This window comes from Miniopterus natalensis, chromosome 5, assembly GCF_054644295.1.
Source record: "Miniopterus natalensis isolate mMinNat1 chromosome 5, mMinNat1.hap1, whole genome shotgun sequence".
NCBI classification, from domain to species: Eukaryota; Metazoa; Chordata; class Mammalia; order Chiroptera; family Miniopteridae; genus Miniopterus; species Miniopterus natalensis.
This window is the reverse complement of record NC_142085.1, coordinates 35,476,729-35,494,237: the sequence shown is the minus strand read 5'-3', so window position 1 is coordinate 35,494,237 and position 17,509 is coordinate 35,476,729. Positions and strand designations below refer to the sequence as shown.

Here is a 17,509-nt window from a genome sequence, read left to right as displayed (position 1 = left end):
ATGTGGTAAATGGTTCACATCCCTCGGGCGCTGGGGATACGTTTATTTGACTGTTCCTTCTTGAGTTTCTCGCTACAAACTTTTGCAGATTTTCTTTTTGGATTTTGAACAACAGACTGACCTTTTCCCTGGAGAAATGGACCAGCCAGGAAGCCAGAATTTGTAGGCTTCTGGCTCTGGATTAGCAAGAGAGAGTTGTAGTTTTATTTAGTTGGAGAGAGCTTTGAGTAGGGATGAAAACATCTTTTATCTATTTTCCTTTATTTTTTTTTTGTCAACTATGTAATAGTTGCATTCATTCTAGTTTCCCAGACAGTAAAATTGCTTGATAATTTTGTAGGCTTGATTATGACCCAAGTACAATAAAGGTTAGGATACTAAGAATGGAAATGCTTTCTCCAGCTTTGGCTTGCAAAGAAAGTAGAAAGAATTTATGTGAGAGTGATTTGCCATGCTTGTGGGGTCACTGGATTAATTCTCTTTAAATTTTTATTTGGCACATCTTTTTAGTGGTCATGTGGATCTTAATATTTCTATATTCATTGATATTTATTCCAGATATTGTTCTGCGCTTGTCATTTCACTTATATCTACTCATAGAGAGCACAATCACAGTATGATATTAATAAAATTTTAAAACCTTGTTGTTTTTTCTCTCTCTTGAGTACAAAAGTGGTTAGTTTCTCTTACTACTGAGCTAGGTCCTATAGGGGAACCAAACATGAGTAAGAAACCAATTCTGTTGTCACAGAGTGCAACCTGTAGTTAAGGAGATAAGATATGAATACAAATAAAATGATGATGAGGGTAGTGACCTTGGGTGGTGCTGATAGTGATAATGACAATGGAACTGTCAGATCCCAAGTCCTTAGCTATTGATTAAAAATTAAGATTTATGTTGATTATAATTATTAAATTTATTAGATTATAAATTGATTACAAGGCTAAAGAGGGGAGAAAGTACCAAAGGATGATTCAGAGGTTTTGAGACTAAGCGACTGGGAAACTGGTGGTGCCATGAGGAAGAGTGGGACCAAGTTCAGTGAAAGAAAATGAGCTCAGGTTTGAATTTCCTGAGGCTGAAGACACTCTAGTCACCCATTCAGGGACACCTTATGGGCAATGGGCCTCTGTAATGATTTACTGCAGCCATTTAGTATGTGAAAGGATGTGTGTAGAAGCTTAATTTGGAAGCTAATACTGTTCCATTCTAATTTCAAATTTCATCACCTTGATGCAATAGTGACAAAAGTGTATGTACTTTATTCCCACGTGTAGGTGACCTGGAATCGCCTTCTAACCTAGTTATTTCTGAGCTGACTCACCGTTCTTTCAGAGTGAGCTGGACACCGCCTACTGACAGTGTGGATAGATATAAGGTGGAATACTACCCAATTTCTGGAGGGAAACGCCAAGAAGTGAGTAGCCAGCACCTACAGTCCACTCTTCCTGATGTGCAGGCCGGGTCCTCCTCATGAGGGCTCTGAGAAAAGCGCTGGGTGAGGAGCAGGAGGGCGCAGGGCGGTGCAGGCCTGAGTCAGCAGTGCTGCTTCCTCTTTCTCACTGGGCAAGCACTTCCATTTGGGCCTAATGAAAGGCAAAGAGCTTTGCTTAACGTCTTATGGTGTCCAAGAATTGATGAATATCAATATGATTTTTAATTAAAATTTAATTAGAGGATACTTGATTGGTTCACGAGTTTATACTCAGATCATAGAGTTGGAAGGGAACATTAAAGATGATCTAGTTTTACCCACTCATTTTACAAATATGGAAACAACAGCTGGGAGAATAAATTATATGGATTGGCTAAGATTGTAATCTAGTAGTTTGCAAAAACAAAAGACCATGGTCTTACTGAAATATAATTTCTAAGCTCATTGCAATTAACTACTTTATAGTAGAAAAGAGGGAATTGATTGTAATATTTGGTTATTGTTTAAAATTTTCCCCCCTAGTTTTACGTGAGCCGACTGGAAAGTAGCACAGTACTGAAAGATCTGAAGCCTGAAATCGAGTATGTTGTGAATGTGTATTCTGTAGTAGAAGATGAATATAGTGAGCCTTTGAAGGGCACAGAAAAAACCTGTAAGTCTGATTAAAAATAAAATTTTGTTGTTTTGTTTTTTTAAGACAAAGAGGTGTCAGTCTTCCAAATCGTTCCTTAAGTCAGTATCCATTCAACAAATATACTGAGTGCATTCTTTGTGTAAGTGCTCAATAAATATTCAGTGGTTTTCTGCTCTTACGGGCTGCTCCTGCCATCATGAGACCCATCGGTGCAATGGGTAGTCATAGCCGTTGATATTGTCGAGGGCAACGTACCTTTCATAGAGTTATTCACTTCTTAAGGAAAGATACCATGTAGGAGGGGGACTAAGATTAGGAAGAGAAGCTATACAGAGATGATCTGTTTTCATTCTGTTGATGGGTAGATCTTTCTGCTGGCAATGAGATCTCCCCATTTCCACCCCCTGGCCTTTGGCCTTTGGCCTCTACTAGAGAAGTTCTAATAGCATTGACATTGAGTAGAGCTTTTAAGAGAGATGTTCCTCATTTCTATACCTGGTAAGGCTTTTGAGATCGTATGAAAATACTCTTTCCTTCTCCCATCTTCTTGGCTGGCCTCCAGGGGAAAGGGAGGCCACTTACAAGGGAAGGGAGTGCATATCACTCTCCAACGCAAAAATCAACTCTACTTACTGCACAGTTCCTTAGGCCTTTATCCCTTCTCTTATTTCCTTTCATATTAGACCACAGGAGATGGGAAATAATGTATTTCATAATAGGCAGGATTAATTTGATAATTCCTTAAAAATTTAAACTCAATCTTTGGACAAAAAAATAGAAAGCTCTATGGATTTTAAGTGAAGAGGAAACTGTAAACCTTTTACTTTGCCTCATGGGCTTGACTTCAAAAAGTCCATAAATCCCCCAAGTTCCAGTTATTAATATGACACTCTCAGCTATTTTTTTTTTCTAAGAAAGGTGAAATAAAATACTATGTTGGTTACTTATGTATGAAATTCTGTGATTGAAGAATGGAAATAGTCAAATTAGAGATGTTCCAGGAAAAGAGATTGAAATCTCAGGAAGTTGGTATCTATTTTCGTTTCCTATGGACTCACTGGATTGTTATTTGAAATTTAAACTTTCTTCCTGCTACGAAATAGTTGTAACATACAGTCCTGAGTGTGAGGTAGCAATGAACAATGAGATTGAGGTTTTGGTGGGAATGGAACGGATGATATTAACTCTCATTGATTGCTCACAGCAACCCATTCTCTATTTAGCATATACAAATACCAATAAATAAGTAGGAAACAGCAATTAAAAAATGAGCAGAATGACAGGAATTAGCTGATGTCTGCTTTTGCATTCCAACAGTGCCTGTCCCTGTAGTCAGCCTGAATATTTATGATGTTGGCTCTACCACCATGCATGTGCAGTGGCAGCCAGTGGGAGGGGCTACTGGTTACACTGTGACATTCGAACCCATCAACGCCACAGAACCAACAAAACCCAAAGAGGTGGGAGATACTTGTTTCTTTTTCATTGGGCCTTCCTGAGACTTCACAGTTTTAGAGTCCTTATTAACTGCCATTAATTATTAACTCACTTATACCTTTACACATGAAACAGAAAAATAGAAAATTAGATTTGTGGGCTATGATACATTTTAGAAAACATTGGCATGAAAAAGAAAATGCAGTTCAGAAAAATTAAGGATAAAAGTTGCGTTATAATCAATGGGCTGTAGTAATTGGCTGTTCCTCGTAAGGGGAAATGTTTGATTTGAATGTCTGATTTCCTCTCGGCATGTCCATGTGCAGATGCGTGTGGGGCCAGCAGTCAATGATGTGCAGCTGACTGACCTCTTTCCCAACACCGAGTACAAGGTCACAGTCCAGGCCTCCCTGCATGACCTCACTAGCGACCCTGTCACTGCTCGGGAAGTCACCTGTAAGACACTGCTAATTTTGCTTCTTTCCTATTGCTGTATAATAAAAGTTCTTTAGGATTTTTATTTTACCCAGTGATACTAACCATAATTTGACTATTTGTGCATAAGTTATAGGGTTATTACTTATGGCAATCAAATTTGAGAATTAAGATTAATTCTAGACTTATGGCAGTATCTTAGATTGATTCTAGCATTCCCCCCCCCCCCCATTTAGCATGCCTGATACTGAGATGTATCTTATAATCAGTGTTGTCTTAAAATTGTTCTTATCCAGATGTCTATCAAGGCACAGAACATAAAACAATGGTACATCTTACAATTGATGTTGTTATAGATCCATGAAATACAGTTGGTGAGAATGGAATGTTGGCTGAGTGTGGTTTTGGAGGAAGATATTCCGTTTAAGATCAAGATGTTCCAAATTTTTATCAAAGTAGAAACTCTATGGCACATATGAATAAGTTTCAATTAAGTGAATTAATCAACTCAATCCAAAAACATATTCATCACCTATTACGCTCCAATCACTGTGCTAGGGGATGCACCAATAATAATACAAAGCAGCACAGAGTGCATGGATTCCTTCCTGGTTTGCACTTCTCTTGTGTGTGTTGATCAGCCCTTTTTGTGTTTCCTGTTTGTTTCACTATCACTTTTCTTGAAAAGTGACAATGATTACACTTAAGGCCTGTGCCTGACCTAGCTGGGAGTTTGGTTTCATGCTTGTTGAGGTGAGCATGCTGGGATAGATGATTGGCTTAAATTTGGTGTGTTTTGGCCTACATTCCTAGGGAAATAAAGAAGTTGGAAGGAATCTTCAAGGGGAAAGGGGCCTGAGACAGAAGCATGATGGGGCAGAAAAGAGAAAGAGCCCCTGCTGGGTAGGGCCATATAATTCATGGACAAAAAAATAATCCTCATTTATGTGCTAGATCCTGTTTGGAGCTGGTGGTTTCATGGAAATGAGTTAGTGGCAGATGGAAAGAGTTGGGAGCCAGCCAGGGATGAAGACGTATTCTGAGGGAGCTGGGAAGAAAGATCCATAGTGGGGTGGAAGACAAATGTGGCCATGGATTGGGATATAGGGCTGGACTTTAACAGTGGAGGAAGGGAGCACAGATAAAAACATTGAAGGGATGGAGGTGCGGAATGGAGGTGGCAAGAGAGATTCAGGAAGAGAGATGTAGAGAGTTTCAATGAGAGACAAAGGAAATTGGTTAAATGGGCAGCTAGAAAGAGTGAAACATGTTCATATAACAAAAGAAAACCTCTTCATTAGTGATCCTCCTCCCTGTTCCTTTTAAGGTAAAACTTCGTTTGACTTGGTAAAAATTTATATTTTGTATTTTCTTCTAACCATTTAGGCTTCTGTGGATGTTCTTATCAGCTTATTGGATGCTTGCTTTTGGCCCATCTTCATTCTTCACTCCCTAACCAGTTGTTTTTCTATCACATTCTTACGGGAGCTTGACTCTTTTGATTTTGTTTTTAATCTTAATCAATTTAAATAGTTGGCAAAGAAACATTAGCGATACATTTATGGGGAATTATGATTTATTATAGCTGAGCAGCAACTAAGAGCTTATTGAAATAGAGTAGAAGAAATTGACATGTAAATGAGAAGTAGAGTTGTCATAAAAATTTTAATTTATTCTATTTTTTAAAAGCCTTCTTAAGAATAATTCAGCTCTACCTGGTAGAATCATAGTACTTTTATCATCGTAACAATTTTTTTTTTTTTTAGTTATTTTGCCACACACCTTTAAGTTTTCTCCAAACAACTTCTTGAAAGCTTGTGTGGATTCTTTAAAGTCTTGTGGTTGAGAATCACATCTGGACCTAATTTCTCATGTATCTCCAGTGCCTTTACCCAAACCTCGAGATTTGAAGCTCAGAGACGTGACCCACAGCACCATGAATATCTCCTGGGAGCCTGCGCCTGGAAAAGTGCGTAAATACATCGTTCGCTACAAAACACCAGAAGAGGAACTCAAACAGGTAGGCTGGAGGTTAGAGCAGGCTTGGAGTCATTTGTTTTCCTAGGAGGTTTAACAAAAGAGCCTAAACAATATAGTTAACAGCATGTTTTGAATATTGTCTTTTTATTAATATAGTATTGAAAAAATTGTTATATTAATAAAGCACTTTTTGAATATTGATAATATATTGGACTGTCTTCCATTTTATAATTTCTATCTTATTGTTTTTCTATTAGCCACTGTCACTAATTCACCTTCTAGATACTTAACTGGTGTGTGTGGAGTTGGGATGGGGTGGGGGAGAAAGTACATTCTTGATGTATGTTGGCCGTTTTCTCTGGGAAAGTTGCATTAGTTATCAAATATTTTTTGACATCTGACTATATGTATCATGGGTAACAAAATATAAGCACCTTTGCCCTTAATTATTATATAATAATAATCTCAAAAATATCACCCAATCTAGAGAGTTATACAATCTAGATGGTATTTCCTTTTCATCTAGATGCCTTATATGGTGCTCTGCATTCTATGATTTACTAAAAAATATCAATAATGTTTCTAAAAACAAAAGCTAGCAACAGGATGTCAGGGAGTTTGTCAGATAACAGGAAGATAAGACAATTGGAAAGGACAGAGAGAAAGGATGAATATGTTGTTAGAGGAATGTCATTTTGACAGTGAATGCTTTTGAGTAAATGTTGGGGTGTAGAGCTGTTTCCATGACAACCTGATTCAAAGTGGGAGAAAATTGAGTTTCTGGACTCATGCAAATTGGAAAACGTTGCTTTTTTTGGTACTGCTATTCTTATATTCTTGTGCCGAGAGGTTCAGTTAACAACAGAGAGATGTCAAAACTCAACCCTTTGTAAAAATAGCTCCATTGCTCCATTATAGGTAGAGGTGGACAGGTCACGGACCAGCACCCCTCTCAAAGACCTCACCTCACAAACCCTGTACACAGTCAGCGTTTCTGCCGTGTATGATGAAGGGGAGTCTCCCCCAGTGACTGCTCAAGAAAAGACCCGTGAGTTGTGATCATGCTTTATTGGGTCATTGCATTTCTTAATGCTATTTTTGCCAGTATTTAATAATGTTTGCATTCATAGGTTGTTTTTCATTTATTTTCTTCTTCTCTTTTACCTTTATGTCTATTTCTTTTATAATTTTTATCCTACTGTTATTCTATTAGCCACTGTCACTAATTCATCTTCTAGATACTTAACTGGTATGTGTGGAGTTGGGATGGGGTGGGGGAGAAAGTACATTTTTGGTGTATGTTGGATGTTTTCTCTGGGAAAGTTGCATTAGTTATCAGATATTTTTGACATTTTACTATATGTAAAGGGCTAGCATGGGTAACAAAATATAAGCACCTTTGCCTTTAATAATTCATGATTTTTGTTGTGGAGATAAAGTTAGTTAACAATACATGGGATCATGTAAGGAAGGTGAGGTATGTGGCCCTCAGATTGTATGCATTCAGATTTCAGAGGAAGGGTAGACTTCCACAGTGGGAAGGTGGGGAGATACAGAACACCCTGCCTCATCCCTCCTTCCCAGCTCCATTCTGTTGCTTCTTCCAGGGACCCCAGTTTCCCTCCCTCTCCTGGTACTTTCATAATATTTAACTCAATTATTATTGCCTGTCAGTCTTTTTTATCTATTGTATTTTCCCCTTGCTTCTTCCTAATGGAGGTAGAGACATATTTATTTTGTTCTACTTTGTATCTTCAGTGCCTGGCGCAGTGCTCAGTCCACAATTTCCTAATTAAATAGTAGTTAAGAAATTCCGGCTAGAGCCAGCAGTGTTCCGATGAAATGTAATGGGAGTCACACATGTAATTCCAAATTTTCTAGTAGCCACATTAAAAAAGGTAAAAAGAGGCAAATATAATTTATTTTATTTTAATTTAATTTAATTTAATTTAATTTTTTAAAATGTATCTTTATTGATTTCAGAGAGAGGAAAGGAGAGGGAGAGAGAGACATAGAAACATCAATGATGAGAGAGTTTTCATTGATTAGCTGCCTCCTGCACACCCCCACTGGGGATGGAGTCTGCAACCCAGGCATGTGCCCTGACTGGGAATCGAACTGTGATCTCCTGGATCCTAGGTCAATGCTCAACCACTGAGCCATGCCCAGCCAGGCGCAAATATAATGAATTTTAATACTGTGTTTTATTCAACCCAATAAATCCAAAATATTATTATTTCAACATGTATCAGTATAATTATTGATATATTTCACATTTTTTAATCATAAGTCTTCAAAATCCAGGATGTATTAATTTTACACTCACAGCATATCTCCATTTGGACTAGCCACATTTCAAGTACTCAATAGCTACTTGTGGTTCTCATAGTGGAGAGCACAGGTCAAGAGAATGTAAGTGACTTGCCTGCCTCATCCAGTCATCTAGTGGTAGGGTCAGGGCTATAGTCTATAACTTTTGCTTCCTGTACAGTAACTCCCTCACCAGAGGCTCAAAAATTTCTTTTAGTGCCCAGCTGTCTGTACATGGTCAGGGCACCTTGTGAAATGTCACAGCCTGCTGCTCCTTAACATCAGTGAGTCTCCACTTCTGCTATTTCCTTACCATGTGAGATCTCTTAGCAATTTCCGTTGCCTTCTTGACATCAGTTCTTACCTGGTAAGGGTAGTGGCCAGAGACAAAAACTGATGCATGTGAGCAGACTGACAGCTTGGCATAAACCTAATGTGTAGTAAAGAGAAAAGTCAGGGAAAAAGGCTAGTGAAAGCAGGGAATTTAGCATATGAAGTTAATACTTTCAATATATGTTTTTAATCCTTAATAGTTCCTCATAACTCGTAGATCCATCCAAAGTGCACCCTTGACAGATGTTTTGGCGGCAGTTGTGCTTGTGAAAGTGGCACCACTCTCTGTATCTCAATGGGCCTTTTCATTGTAATTATAAGAAAAAACGTTCTGATGGCTCTGGGTTTTGTGGCGTTGGCTTTGGTTACCAGGAGATAGAGGACTAATTGACAGTGAAAGTTCAGGGTTTGGGGCAGACATTCCAAACTGCCTGTGCTGCAAACTAACCAGGGTGCCTGATGGATGGAGGGGATTTTCACCGGGACTGCCGCAGTCATCAGCACCCCACCGTTTTGCCTCTCTTTGGATAGGGGCAGTTATAGTCTGCTTCATATTGTGTTTAAGGTTAGTGACCACAGGAAAAGCTTATGAACGGATTACTAGGATCATAACATTCCATGGACCATGAAGGTGCACGCACTCTCTGATATTATACGCCAGACTTTCTGCTGTGTGTTCTGTGTGAAAGAGCCTATGGCTTTCATTAGATTATCAAAAAGTTTGAGATGCAAAGGATTAGGAACCACTGAATTAGAAAAGTATTACTAAATATTACCTTTAAAAAAATCACCATTTTAATAGAATATAATCAACTATAAAAAATAATAATCACCAATTATATCCATATAATACTTCCAGTTTTCAGAGCTCTCTTTTGCATTTATCTTTCAAATGAACTGAATTGGGGAGATATCTGCTTCTAAGCAATGTTTTCAGTCAGTTTTTCCATGTCCGTTAAAGTGAAACAAGGCAGTTTTATTATATTAAATTAATTTTGTAGATAACATTAAAAAAAATTAGTCCTGCCTTTTCTCATGACAGACATAGTGCCAGCCCCAACAAACCTAAAGATTACTGACGTAACAACAGAGAGCTTCAGAGCAACTTGGGATCACGCAGCTTCGGATGTGTCTCTCTACAGAGTAACCTGGGCGCCCTTCGGAAGCTCAGATAAGATGGAGGTAGTGTGAACTCTCTTTTCTCTCTATCTTTGTTTTAGTAAGGATACGAAATCTTGTTTGAAATAGGTATGACCTCTGTTGCCAGAAAAGCATCCTTTCCTACTAGTGATATTTGAGTTCATGGCATGAATGAAAGCAGGAACATCTGGCTAAATAATGCCAGCAAGCTGCCATTGAGTGTATGATATACATGGTGACTTCATTTGTGTGAATCTGTTTTCTCTTCCTGTTTCCCTAAGACCATCTTAAATGGAGATGAGAATACTTTGGTGTTTGAAAACCTGAACCCGAACACTCTCTATGAAGTTTCTGTGACTGCCATCTACCCTGATGAGTCAGAAAGTGATGGCTTGAATGGCAGTGAGCGCACATGTAGGTGTTGAGCCTTCAGACCTTGTTATTTTAAAATTAATTTTAATCAAGAGCTATAGCTATATTAGTAATATTTTCCCAAATTCTTCTTTCAGTGCGTGTGGTACCCTTACCTACACCAGGTAAGAATTGAGTTTTCTGAATTGTATGCATTGACCAAATGATGAATGAATGAATGAATGAATGAATGAATGAAAAGTACCGTTAAATCCATTGCAGACAGGCCTTTTGCTTTTAAATTGTAAGTTGTTGATTGGGACTTATTTTAAATAAGACTTTGCTGAAAAAACTTTGCTTAGCTAATATTTGTTAAGGAGTTATTTAGGATTCAATGACCAATTTAGTTCTAAACCTAGAGGTATACAGCTCTATTGATTTCCTAGGGAGCAGTGCATATTTTGTGGGGAGGCATTGTTCTGTGTGCTTACTATGATTCTCAACAATCTTCTTTCAGCTCCAAAAAGTGGCCCACGAAACCTTCAGGTGTACAACGCAACATCTAACAGCTTGACCGTTAAGTGGGATCCTGCTAGTGGTCGTGTGCAGAAATACAGAATCACCTACCAGCCTTCAACAGGCGAAGGCAGTGAACAAACGGTGATTTGTTTTGTAAAAACTGTCACTTGGACAAATTCTACCCTTTCCTCTTCAAACTTCTTTCACCCTCAGTATTTAGTTAGTTATACTTATTATTTTGAGAGATGCAAGATTTGCAGTATTGGATGGAAATATTTGACTCCATCTATGATAGAGACTCAGTGGACGTTTTCATGGGAGACGAGAGTTGCTTTTCACAGTAGCCTCACAGCACCAGACATGTGCCTCAGTGCATCCACATTTCCCTTAAAAACTATTCGAGTTGGATTATTCATGAATATATCTAGATTTTTGAGTCTGTTTAGATTTTCAATCCCTATCTTAATGAAGTGCTGAAAGTTCCCTAAATCTGCATTATTCTGTTTTTTTCTGTTTTTGCATGTCATAAGGTATCTCTTAGATCTGGTGTTTCCAGATCTGCATGCCTGTTCACCTAATTTATACTATTTGTCATTTTTATATTTATCTAAATGGAGGTTCCTGAGAAAGATGGTAGGACTATAAGCTCAGCCTTCATCTTTTTTACCTTCCCAGTCTGTATTTAACAGAGTCCTTGTCCGTTCACCTTGCTGACTTTAGTGGTCTGTCTTTGAACTTTCTCCAGCTTTGTTTTTATGAGATGTGACTAGAACTGCACACGTTATTCTAGCTCACCAGGCACCATGATTGTTACACAGATGGGGGGATGCTTTTGGTGAGGTCCAGTATTTTGTTGACTTTTTGGAGGGCTATAATGTTTCCTCATGTAGCTTTAGAGAGATATGAGTCATTAACCTTCAAACATCTGACTCGCTGAGCTCTAACAAGAGGGTCATATGTCTTAGTTTAGAGGTGTTAGCAGAGGTAGATGTTGGCAGTGGTTAAAGTGGGTTTAGCTGACCCAGAAATCCTCCCCTCCCCACTGTGACTTTTGAGTTGGTCTTTTGAGGTTTCCATAGAACTTGACTTAGGTAGTTTGATACAATTGGATTGAAATATGTTTATTTGAGTTAAATAGGTTATCAGTAATAAACTATACACTAACTGGAATCATCTGGCTTTTATAAAAAGCAAGACACATTTGATAGATTGATATTTTAATGTCAGAAACAGAACTTCCTTTGTCTGTGCCAGGCCAGATTTAGGTAACACTGTGTAGCAAGATAAACTTGACCTTAATGTGTCTCTTAGCTGATGATCCCTTAAGGTTTGTTACTGTTAGGGATCTTTTCATTTCAATGCTAGTCCATCAGCTAATCAAAGGAATGAATCACTGGTGCTAGAATTATCTTGGAGAGCTGGAGAGAAGTAGGCAGACACCCTTCTGCTAACTCATAAGGCTAGTTCTATGAAGTAGATGTTTTCAAATTTGTTAAGTATCAACGGCTTGTACTGACATTGATACTTTTTCTCATCACCTTAAATATTAAATTTATTAAAATTAGTCACTGTAGTTCAACTTGCTTCTGTTAGGATGATTACAGTGCTTCACCGAGGTTTCCTCTGGAATTGGAAGGATGGGTGCAATGTAGGAAACATCTGGACTGTGCTAGCACATCCAGCCGTCCACATGTGCACTCATTGTGGGCAGCCTGCCATTTTCATGCGATTTTAATTAGTATGGCACAAACATCTGAATTCGGTAAACTGTTAACAAATCATACAAATTTTCTTTCAACAAGATAGCTAGATGGCCTTAAGCAATGAGTAAAAATACTGCAAACTCCGTAGTTGGAGGAAATTGAAAAAGCATCATACCACATGGAGACGACTGGGAACTCCGGCCTGAGTGTGTCCTGGCAAAGGGGCCCATCACGTAGTTTACACAGCTAATGCTCTTAGAGTGGCAGTGTTTTGGGGGAACGCCAAAAGCTTTAGATCTTTTGCTGAATCATTTTAATGTGTTTCTAAAACAAATAAAAAACATCTGTAAAAAAAGTAAGAATAATACTGAATGGTGCGGAGCCTCTAATATTGTGCAAGCCTTTGCTATCTCAAAGTTCCTTTGCAGTTCACTGATGATTAATGCCTTTGTGGGAAGAGATCTATGAAATTTCTCAGTGCTGGCGACGAGCAAGTTGAAATATCTGTTTGAGGTCACCATTGTGAGGCTTAGGGTACTTTTTGTGACTTAAGGTGCATAGCTTATATTTAGAATTATACCACAAGATATCTTCTAAACCTTCACTGTAGTGCGTGTTTCCAGATCTTGGCAAGGGTCTCTCTCAACAGCTCCCTTGTAGAAAGAGCTTTTTCTAACAGATGAGTGAGATGGAGAGAACAAGGCTAACACTTACTCCTGTTTTACTCAAGACCACAATAGGAGGACGACAGAGCAGTGTGCTCCTGCAGAAGCTGAAGCCCGACACTCCTTACACCATCACCGTGTCCTCCCTGTATCCTGACGGTGAGGGAGGTCGGATGACGGGAAGAGGCAAGACCAGTAAGTGAACCCAGACTCCTGTGGCTTCTTTATTTTTTTATTTTTAAAAAATATATCTTTATTGATTTCAGAGAGAGGAAGGAGAAGGAGAGAGAGAGAGAAACATCAATGATGAGAGAGTCATTGATCGGCTGCCTACTGCATGCCCCCGACTGGGGATCAAGCCCTCAACCCGGGCATGTGCCCTGACTGGGAATCGAATCCCGACCGCCTGGATCTTAGGTTGATGCTCAACCACTGAGCCAGGCCTGGCAGGGCCCTGTGGCTTTTTAATAATTGCAATTGGAATGAAATCTCATCTTTATCTGGAAACACTGGGGTGACACAGAGTTTTGCTAATCTTCAAAAATGCATTGAAAAGAATATTGCTTTTAATATCCTTGTTTGGAGTTAACTCTCTTTGTGGAGAAAGACACTTAATATTTTCTAGGATTAAAAAAATGCTCTGAGGCCAAACACATCTCATCTCACCACAAGATACTTGTGGTGAGATGAGACATGTACCAAATTATTGCAGACATTCTTTCATTTATTCACTACTTCAACAAATATTTGAGGGGTGCCCATGGTGCAGTGCCTGCTATGTTCTAGGGCTCCTGGGAGAAATCATTGAACCTGCGTTTCGTGTGTGTTTGGCTGTTAGGATCACACTGTGATGCGATTTCTGTGCATTCCAGAACCTCTGAATACGGTGCGGAACCTAAGAGTGTATGATCCGTCCACCAGTACCCTGAATGTCCGCTGGGACCATGCGGAGGGAAATCCTCGTCAGTACAAGCTCTTCTATGCGCCAACAGCAGGTGGTCCGGAGGAACTGGTAATTATTTCCTACAGTGAAAAATTCATGTTTGTTTAAGCTGTAGCTGAATGATTTAAAGTGGAGCTAAAGGCGTTAACTGATTTGTTTTAGCATCGATGACGTGTATATTCATTTATTTATTTTTAAATTTATCTTTATTGTTGAAAGTATTACAGATGTCCCCCATTTTCCCCCCATTGACACCCTCCATCCTGCCCCCATCCTTACCTAGGCCTTCATCACAGTATTGTCAGTGTCCTTGGGTTATGCATAAATGCACATAAGTTCTTTGGTTAATCTCCTCCCACCCCCCACCCACAACTCGACTGAAAGTAGGATAGGACCTTAGTGCCTGGGTGATAAGGGGATTGCGGGGAATTGGGGCTGGGGGAAGTAATCATTCCAGAGGTTCAAAGGGGGAGCCTAGGGTGAGTGTAGGGGTCTGGAGAAGTCTTCATAACCTCTTGTAACAATTTGTATGAGGGCATTATATTCCAATATTGCAGAGAGTGCTTCTTGACTTGGTCTTGAGTTAGGATTTTGAATATTCTATTGTTTGAAGTATTATTTTTTTTTACATTTTTTTAAATCAAGTGCTTTATGTTTTATTAAAATCTTTAGGTACCAATTCCTGGGAATACCAATTATGCCATTCTTAGGAACCTGCAGCCGGATACCCCATACACTGTTACAGTAGTTCCCGTTTACACTGAAGGTGATGGAGGACGCACCTCAGATACTGCAAGGACATGTAAGTAAGAAAGCAGAAAAATCTAGCCTTTTCATTATAAATTTTGCTTTTCTTTATAAAAGCCATATAGGCTCAGTGAAAAAAAAATTAGAAATCTCAGAATAATAAAGTAAAAACAAAAAAGTATCCATAATTCACCTCCTAAACACCATCAACTGCTATTATTTTAGTGTATGAAATAAAAAAATTATAATGGCATTTGTCTTTTGAAATGATAATTTCAAGATTTATAGAAGTGTATACAATCATTAGTATACAGTCATTGGTATACAGTCATTGGTATACAGTCATTAATATACAATCATTAGTATGCCACTTTGGTTATTCTCTTCCACTGATAAAAATTCATTGAACTTTGCTCTGTGCTTTATAAATCTGTGGGAAGCCGTGCTTTGTAATCGGCTGTCTATTGTGAATTGTTGAAGCCTGTTCAGGACATGACTTGACTTGATTGCATGTTACTCTGGTTTGCTGAAGAAGTGCCTTTGGCATTAAAAATCTGTGTGCTTTCCTTTGCCTTTAACATCTTGAAAACTACTGTATAATGGTTTTACTTTTTTTTTTTGTAGTACTGCTTAAAGGTTTTTATATATACTTATAAATATTTCTTTAGCTTTAAAAATATACTTTCTGATGGCTGAAAGGAAGCAAGTATGGATGGCTTCTTTCAGTAAAAGATCAGTGGCCTAGAAAGATGATGCTATTGACTAGGTTACAGTTTGGGGTTAATACTCGGATTTAGTTTATGTTTTTCTAAGTCCCTGTTGGGCAGATAATTGAGAACTGGGGATCTTATTTCCTGTCTTTTGCCTTTAATTTTAATCATAGAAGACATTCATAGAATTGGAGCCACTATAAAACTCCTCCTCTCTGTCTCTCCATTACCTATGTCGGAAAACTGAAGCTTCTTTTCCAGTGTTTTATTCTTTATCCCTTGTCTCTTTACGGCCAACCCAGTATTACTACAATTATTAGCTTGTTTTTACAGGCAGCAACCTTGCTTCCATATAGATGAAGGCCATAATTCACTAACGTTGGGTAAATCTGGATTTGGATAGTTTAAATCTGCTTTTGTATATAGATAATTAGGAGTTTAAGGAGGAGAGTATTTTGTCCTTTTATAGAGTGTAACGTCTGGAGAAGTGATAACAAAAGCTCAACATGCATAAACAGACTTAGAAATATGCATTGGCTTTTCCTTCCGCAGTGGTGAGAGGGCTGGCGAGAAACGTCCAAGTGTACAACCCTACGCCCAACAGCCTAGACATTCGCTGGGACCCTGCCCCGGGGCCTGTGCAGCAGTATCGCGTTGTGTATACTCCTGTGGATGGCACGCGACCCTCGGACTCTGTAAGTAACTTTACCGTCTTAGAGCTCAGCAAGTGAATTTTATAGATTCTACTACGCCTCCTGCATGCTGTTGGCCCAGAACAATAGCCAGTTGTTGGAATGGCACCGAGTCTCAGGGAAACTTCGTTTCCTGATGAATGTAGGCTCATGTTTGTGTCATGTCGAGTAGCTGTGAGAATGCAAACCACAGACATGCCAGAGTATAGTGATGAAATGATTGCTTTTGCTGAATTAAGGCAGGTGTCTTAATTATAAAATTAGTTAGCAAAAGTTAATTTTGGGGAAAGTGCAAATTAGCAATATGAGTTAAAAACCCCAGTAATAAATGCAAATCATTGCTAAACCTTGTCAATGTGGGCTTTTGTTTTAAAGTACAAATGTCTTATTATAAAACTGCCTTAGAGCATCCCTTCATACAAATTGCCCAATTTATCCTCAATTCATAGTACCATGTAGTTTTGTAAGTAGATTAATAATTTAGAAATCAGAAATTACTAATATGAATAAGGACAGTATCAGAACACATAAGAAAAGTAAATTTATAGACTAACATTATTTACAAGTCTTTATAAAAATAAACAATAATGATGAACAAAGATAAATGATGAATAATACATGTGTTTTGTAAGAATATCAGTCTGCATGTCCTTGTGTATATAGGATATATTCAGACAACATTGTCCTTATCTATTGCATAGAGTTGCTCTCTATTTTAATACAAAATTTCCCCCTCACCAGTGTAGAAGTCTCACGTGTATCTAACTTCAGGGGGAGTGTTCTTCGGGTTACTATCATGAGCCATGGATGTTATATTTGATAATTTTTACCATAAACATAAATGCAAGATTATTGAAGCTACTGAAGTCAAGTGGGAACTAACTTTGGAGAGGAAATTTTTGAGGCTAAATTACATCTAACAGTTGTGGGCAGATCTCAGGAAGAAGCACAGTAGTTGGCCTCTGACATGTCTGGGCTCAGCCTCTTATTATCAAAGTTATTATGCTGACTGCTAAAAGACTTGGTAAGCCTTTGGGTTGTCATCAGGCAGAATTTGGCATTTCCTCCCCTGCAGGTTGTGCTGCCAGGAAATACCCGCACTGTGCACCTGGAGCGGCTGATCCCGGACACACAGTATTCCGTGAACATCGTGGCTCTCTACCCGGACGGAGAGGGGAACCCCAGCCCCGCCCAGGGCCGAACGCGTGAGGCAGAAATCCCCCCCTGCCCCCGTTCCCTCCCCCCCAGCTGGTAGGGCTCTCTGAGTGCGTGAGCAGTGCTGCTTAGCAAACACCAGAGCTGGGCCTCTTATCTTCCATTAAACAGGAAGCCGTTATAGCCGTTTCTTTCCCAGCCTGTACATTTAGGTTCAAACTTAATTTTATGTCACTGGAAGTTTGGTATGTAACCAAGCTCTGAAATGTAGCACTTTCTACGGTTAATGTTTTCACATTAAAACCATAGAAGATGTGTG

The 17,509-nt window shown here is 38.9% G+C and overlaps 1 protein-coding gene across 2 annotated transcripts in view; it reads left to right on the top strand.

Annotated features, from left to right (window-relative positions):
* Positions 1 to 17,509, top strand: part of COL12A1 (collagen type XII alpha 1 chain) — a 109,653-nt gene that overhangs the window by 46,187 nt on the left and 45,957 nt on the right. For both annotated transcript variants that reach the window (XM_087817478.1, XM_016207375.2), the window contains exons 22-36: positions 1,279 to 1,418; positions 1,959 to 2,088; positions 3,388 to 3,530; positions 3,834 to 3,963; positions 5,826 to 5,962; positions 6,841 to 6,970; positions 9,608 to 9,747; positions 9,987 to 10,119; positions 10,215 to 10,241; positions 10,574 to 10,716; positions 13,009 to 13,138; positions 13,816 to 13,955; positions 14,559 to 14,688; positions 15,896 to 16,038; positions 17,111 to 17,240. In XM_087817478.1, the coding sequence (XP_087673604.1) occupies positions 1,279 to 1,418; positions 1,959 to 2,088; positions 3,388 to 3,530; positions 3,834 to 3,963; positions 5,826 to 5,962; positions 6,841 to 6,970; positions 9,608 to 9,747; positions 9,987 to 10,119; positions 10,215 to 10,241; positions 10,574 to 10,716; positions 13,009 to 13,138; positions 13,816 to 13,955; positions 14,559 to 14,688; positions 15,896 to 16,038; positions 17,111 to 17,240 (1,926 nt within the window). The remainder of the gene's footprint in view (positions 1 to 1,278; positions 1,419 to 1,958; positions 2,089 to 3,387; positions 3,531 to 3,833; positions 3,964 to 5,825; positions 5,963 to 6,840; positions 6,971 to 9,607; positions 9,748 to 9,986; positions 10,120 to 10,214; positions 10,242 to 10,573; positions 10,717 to 13,008; positions 13,139 to 13,815; positions 13,956 to 14,558; positions 14,689 to 15,895; positions 16,039 to 17,110; positions 17,241 to 17,509) is intronic.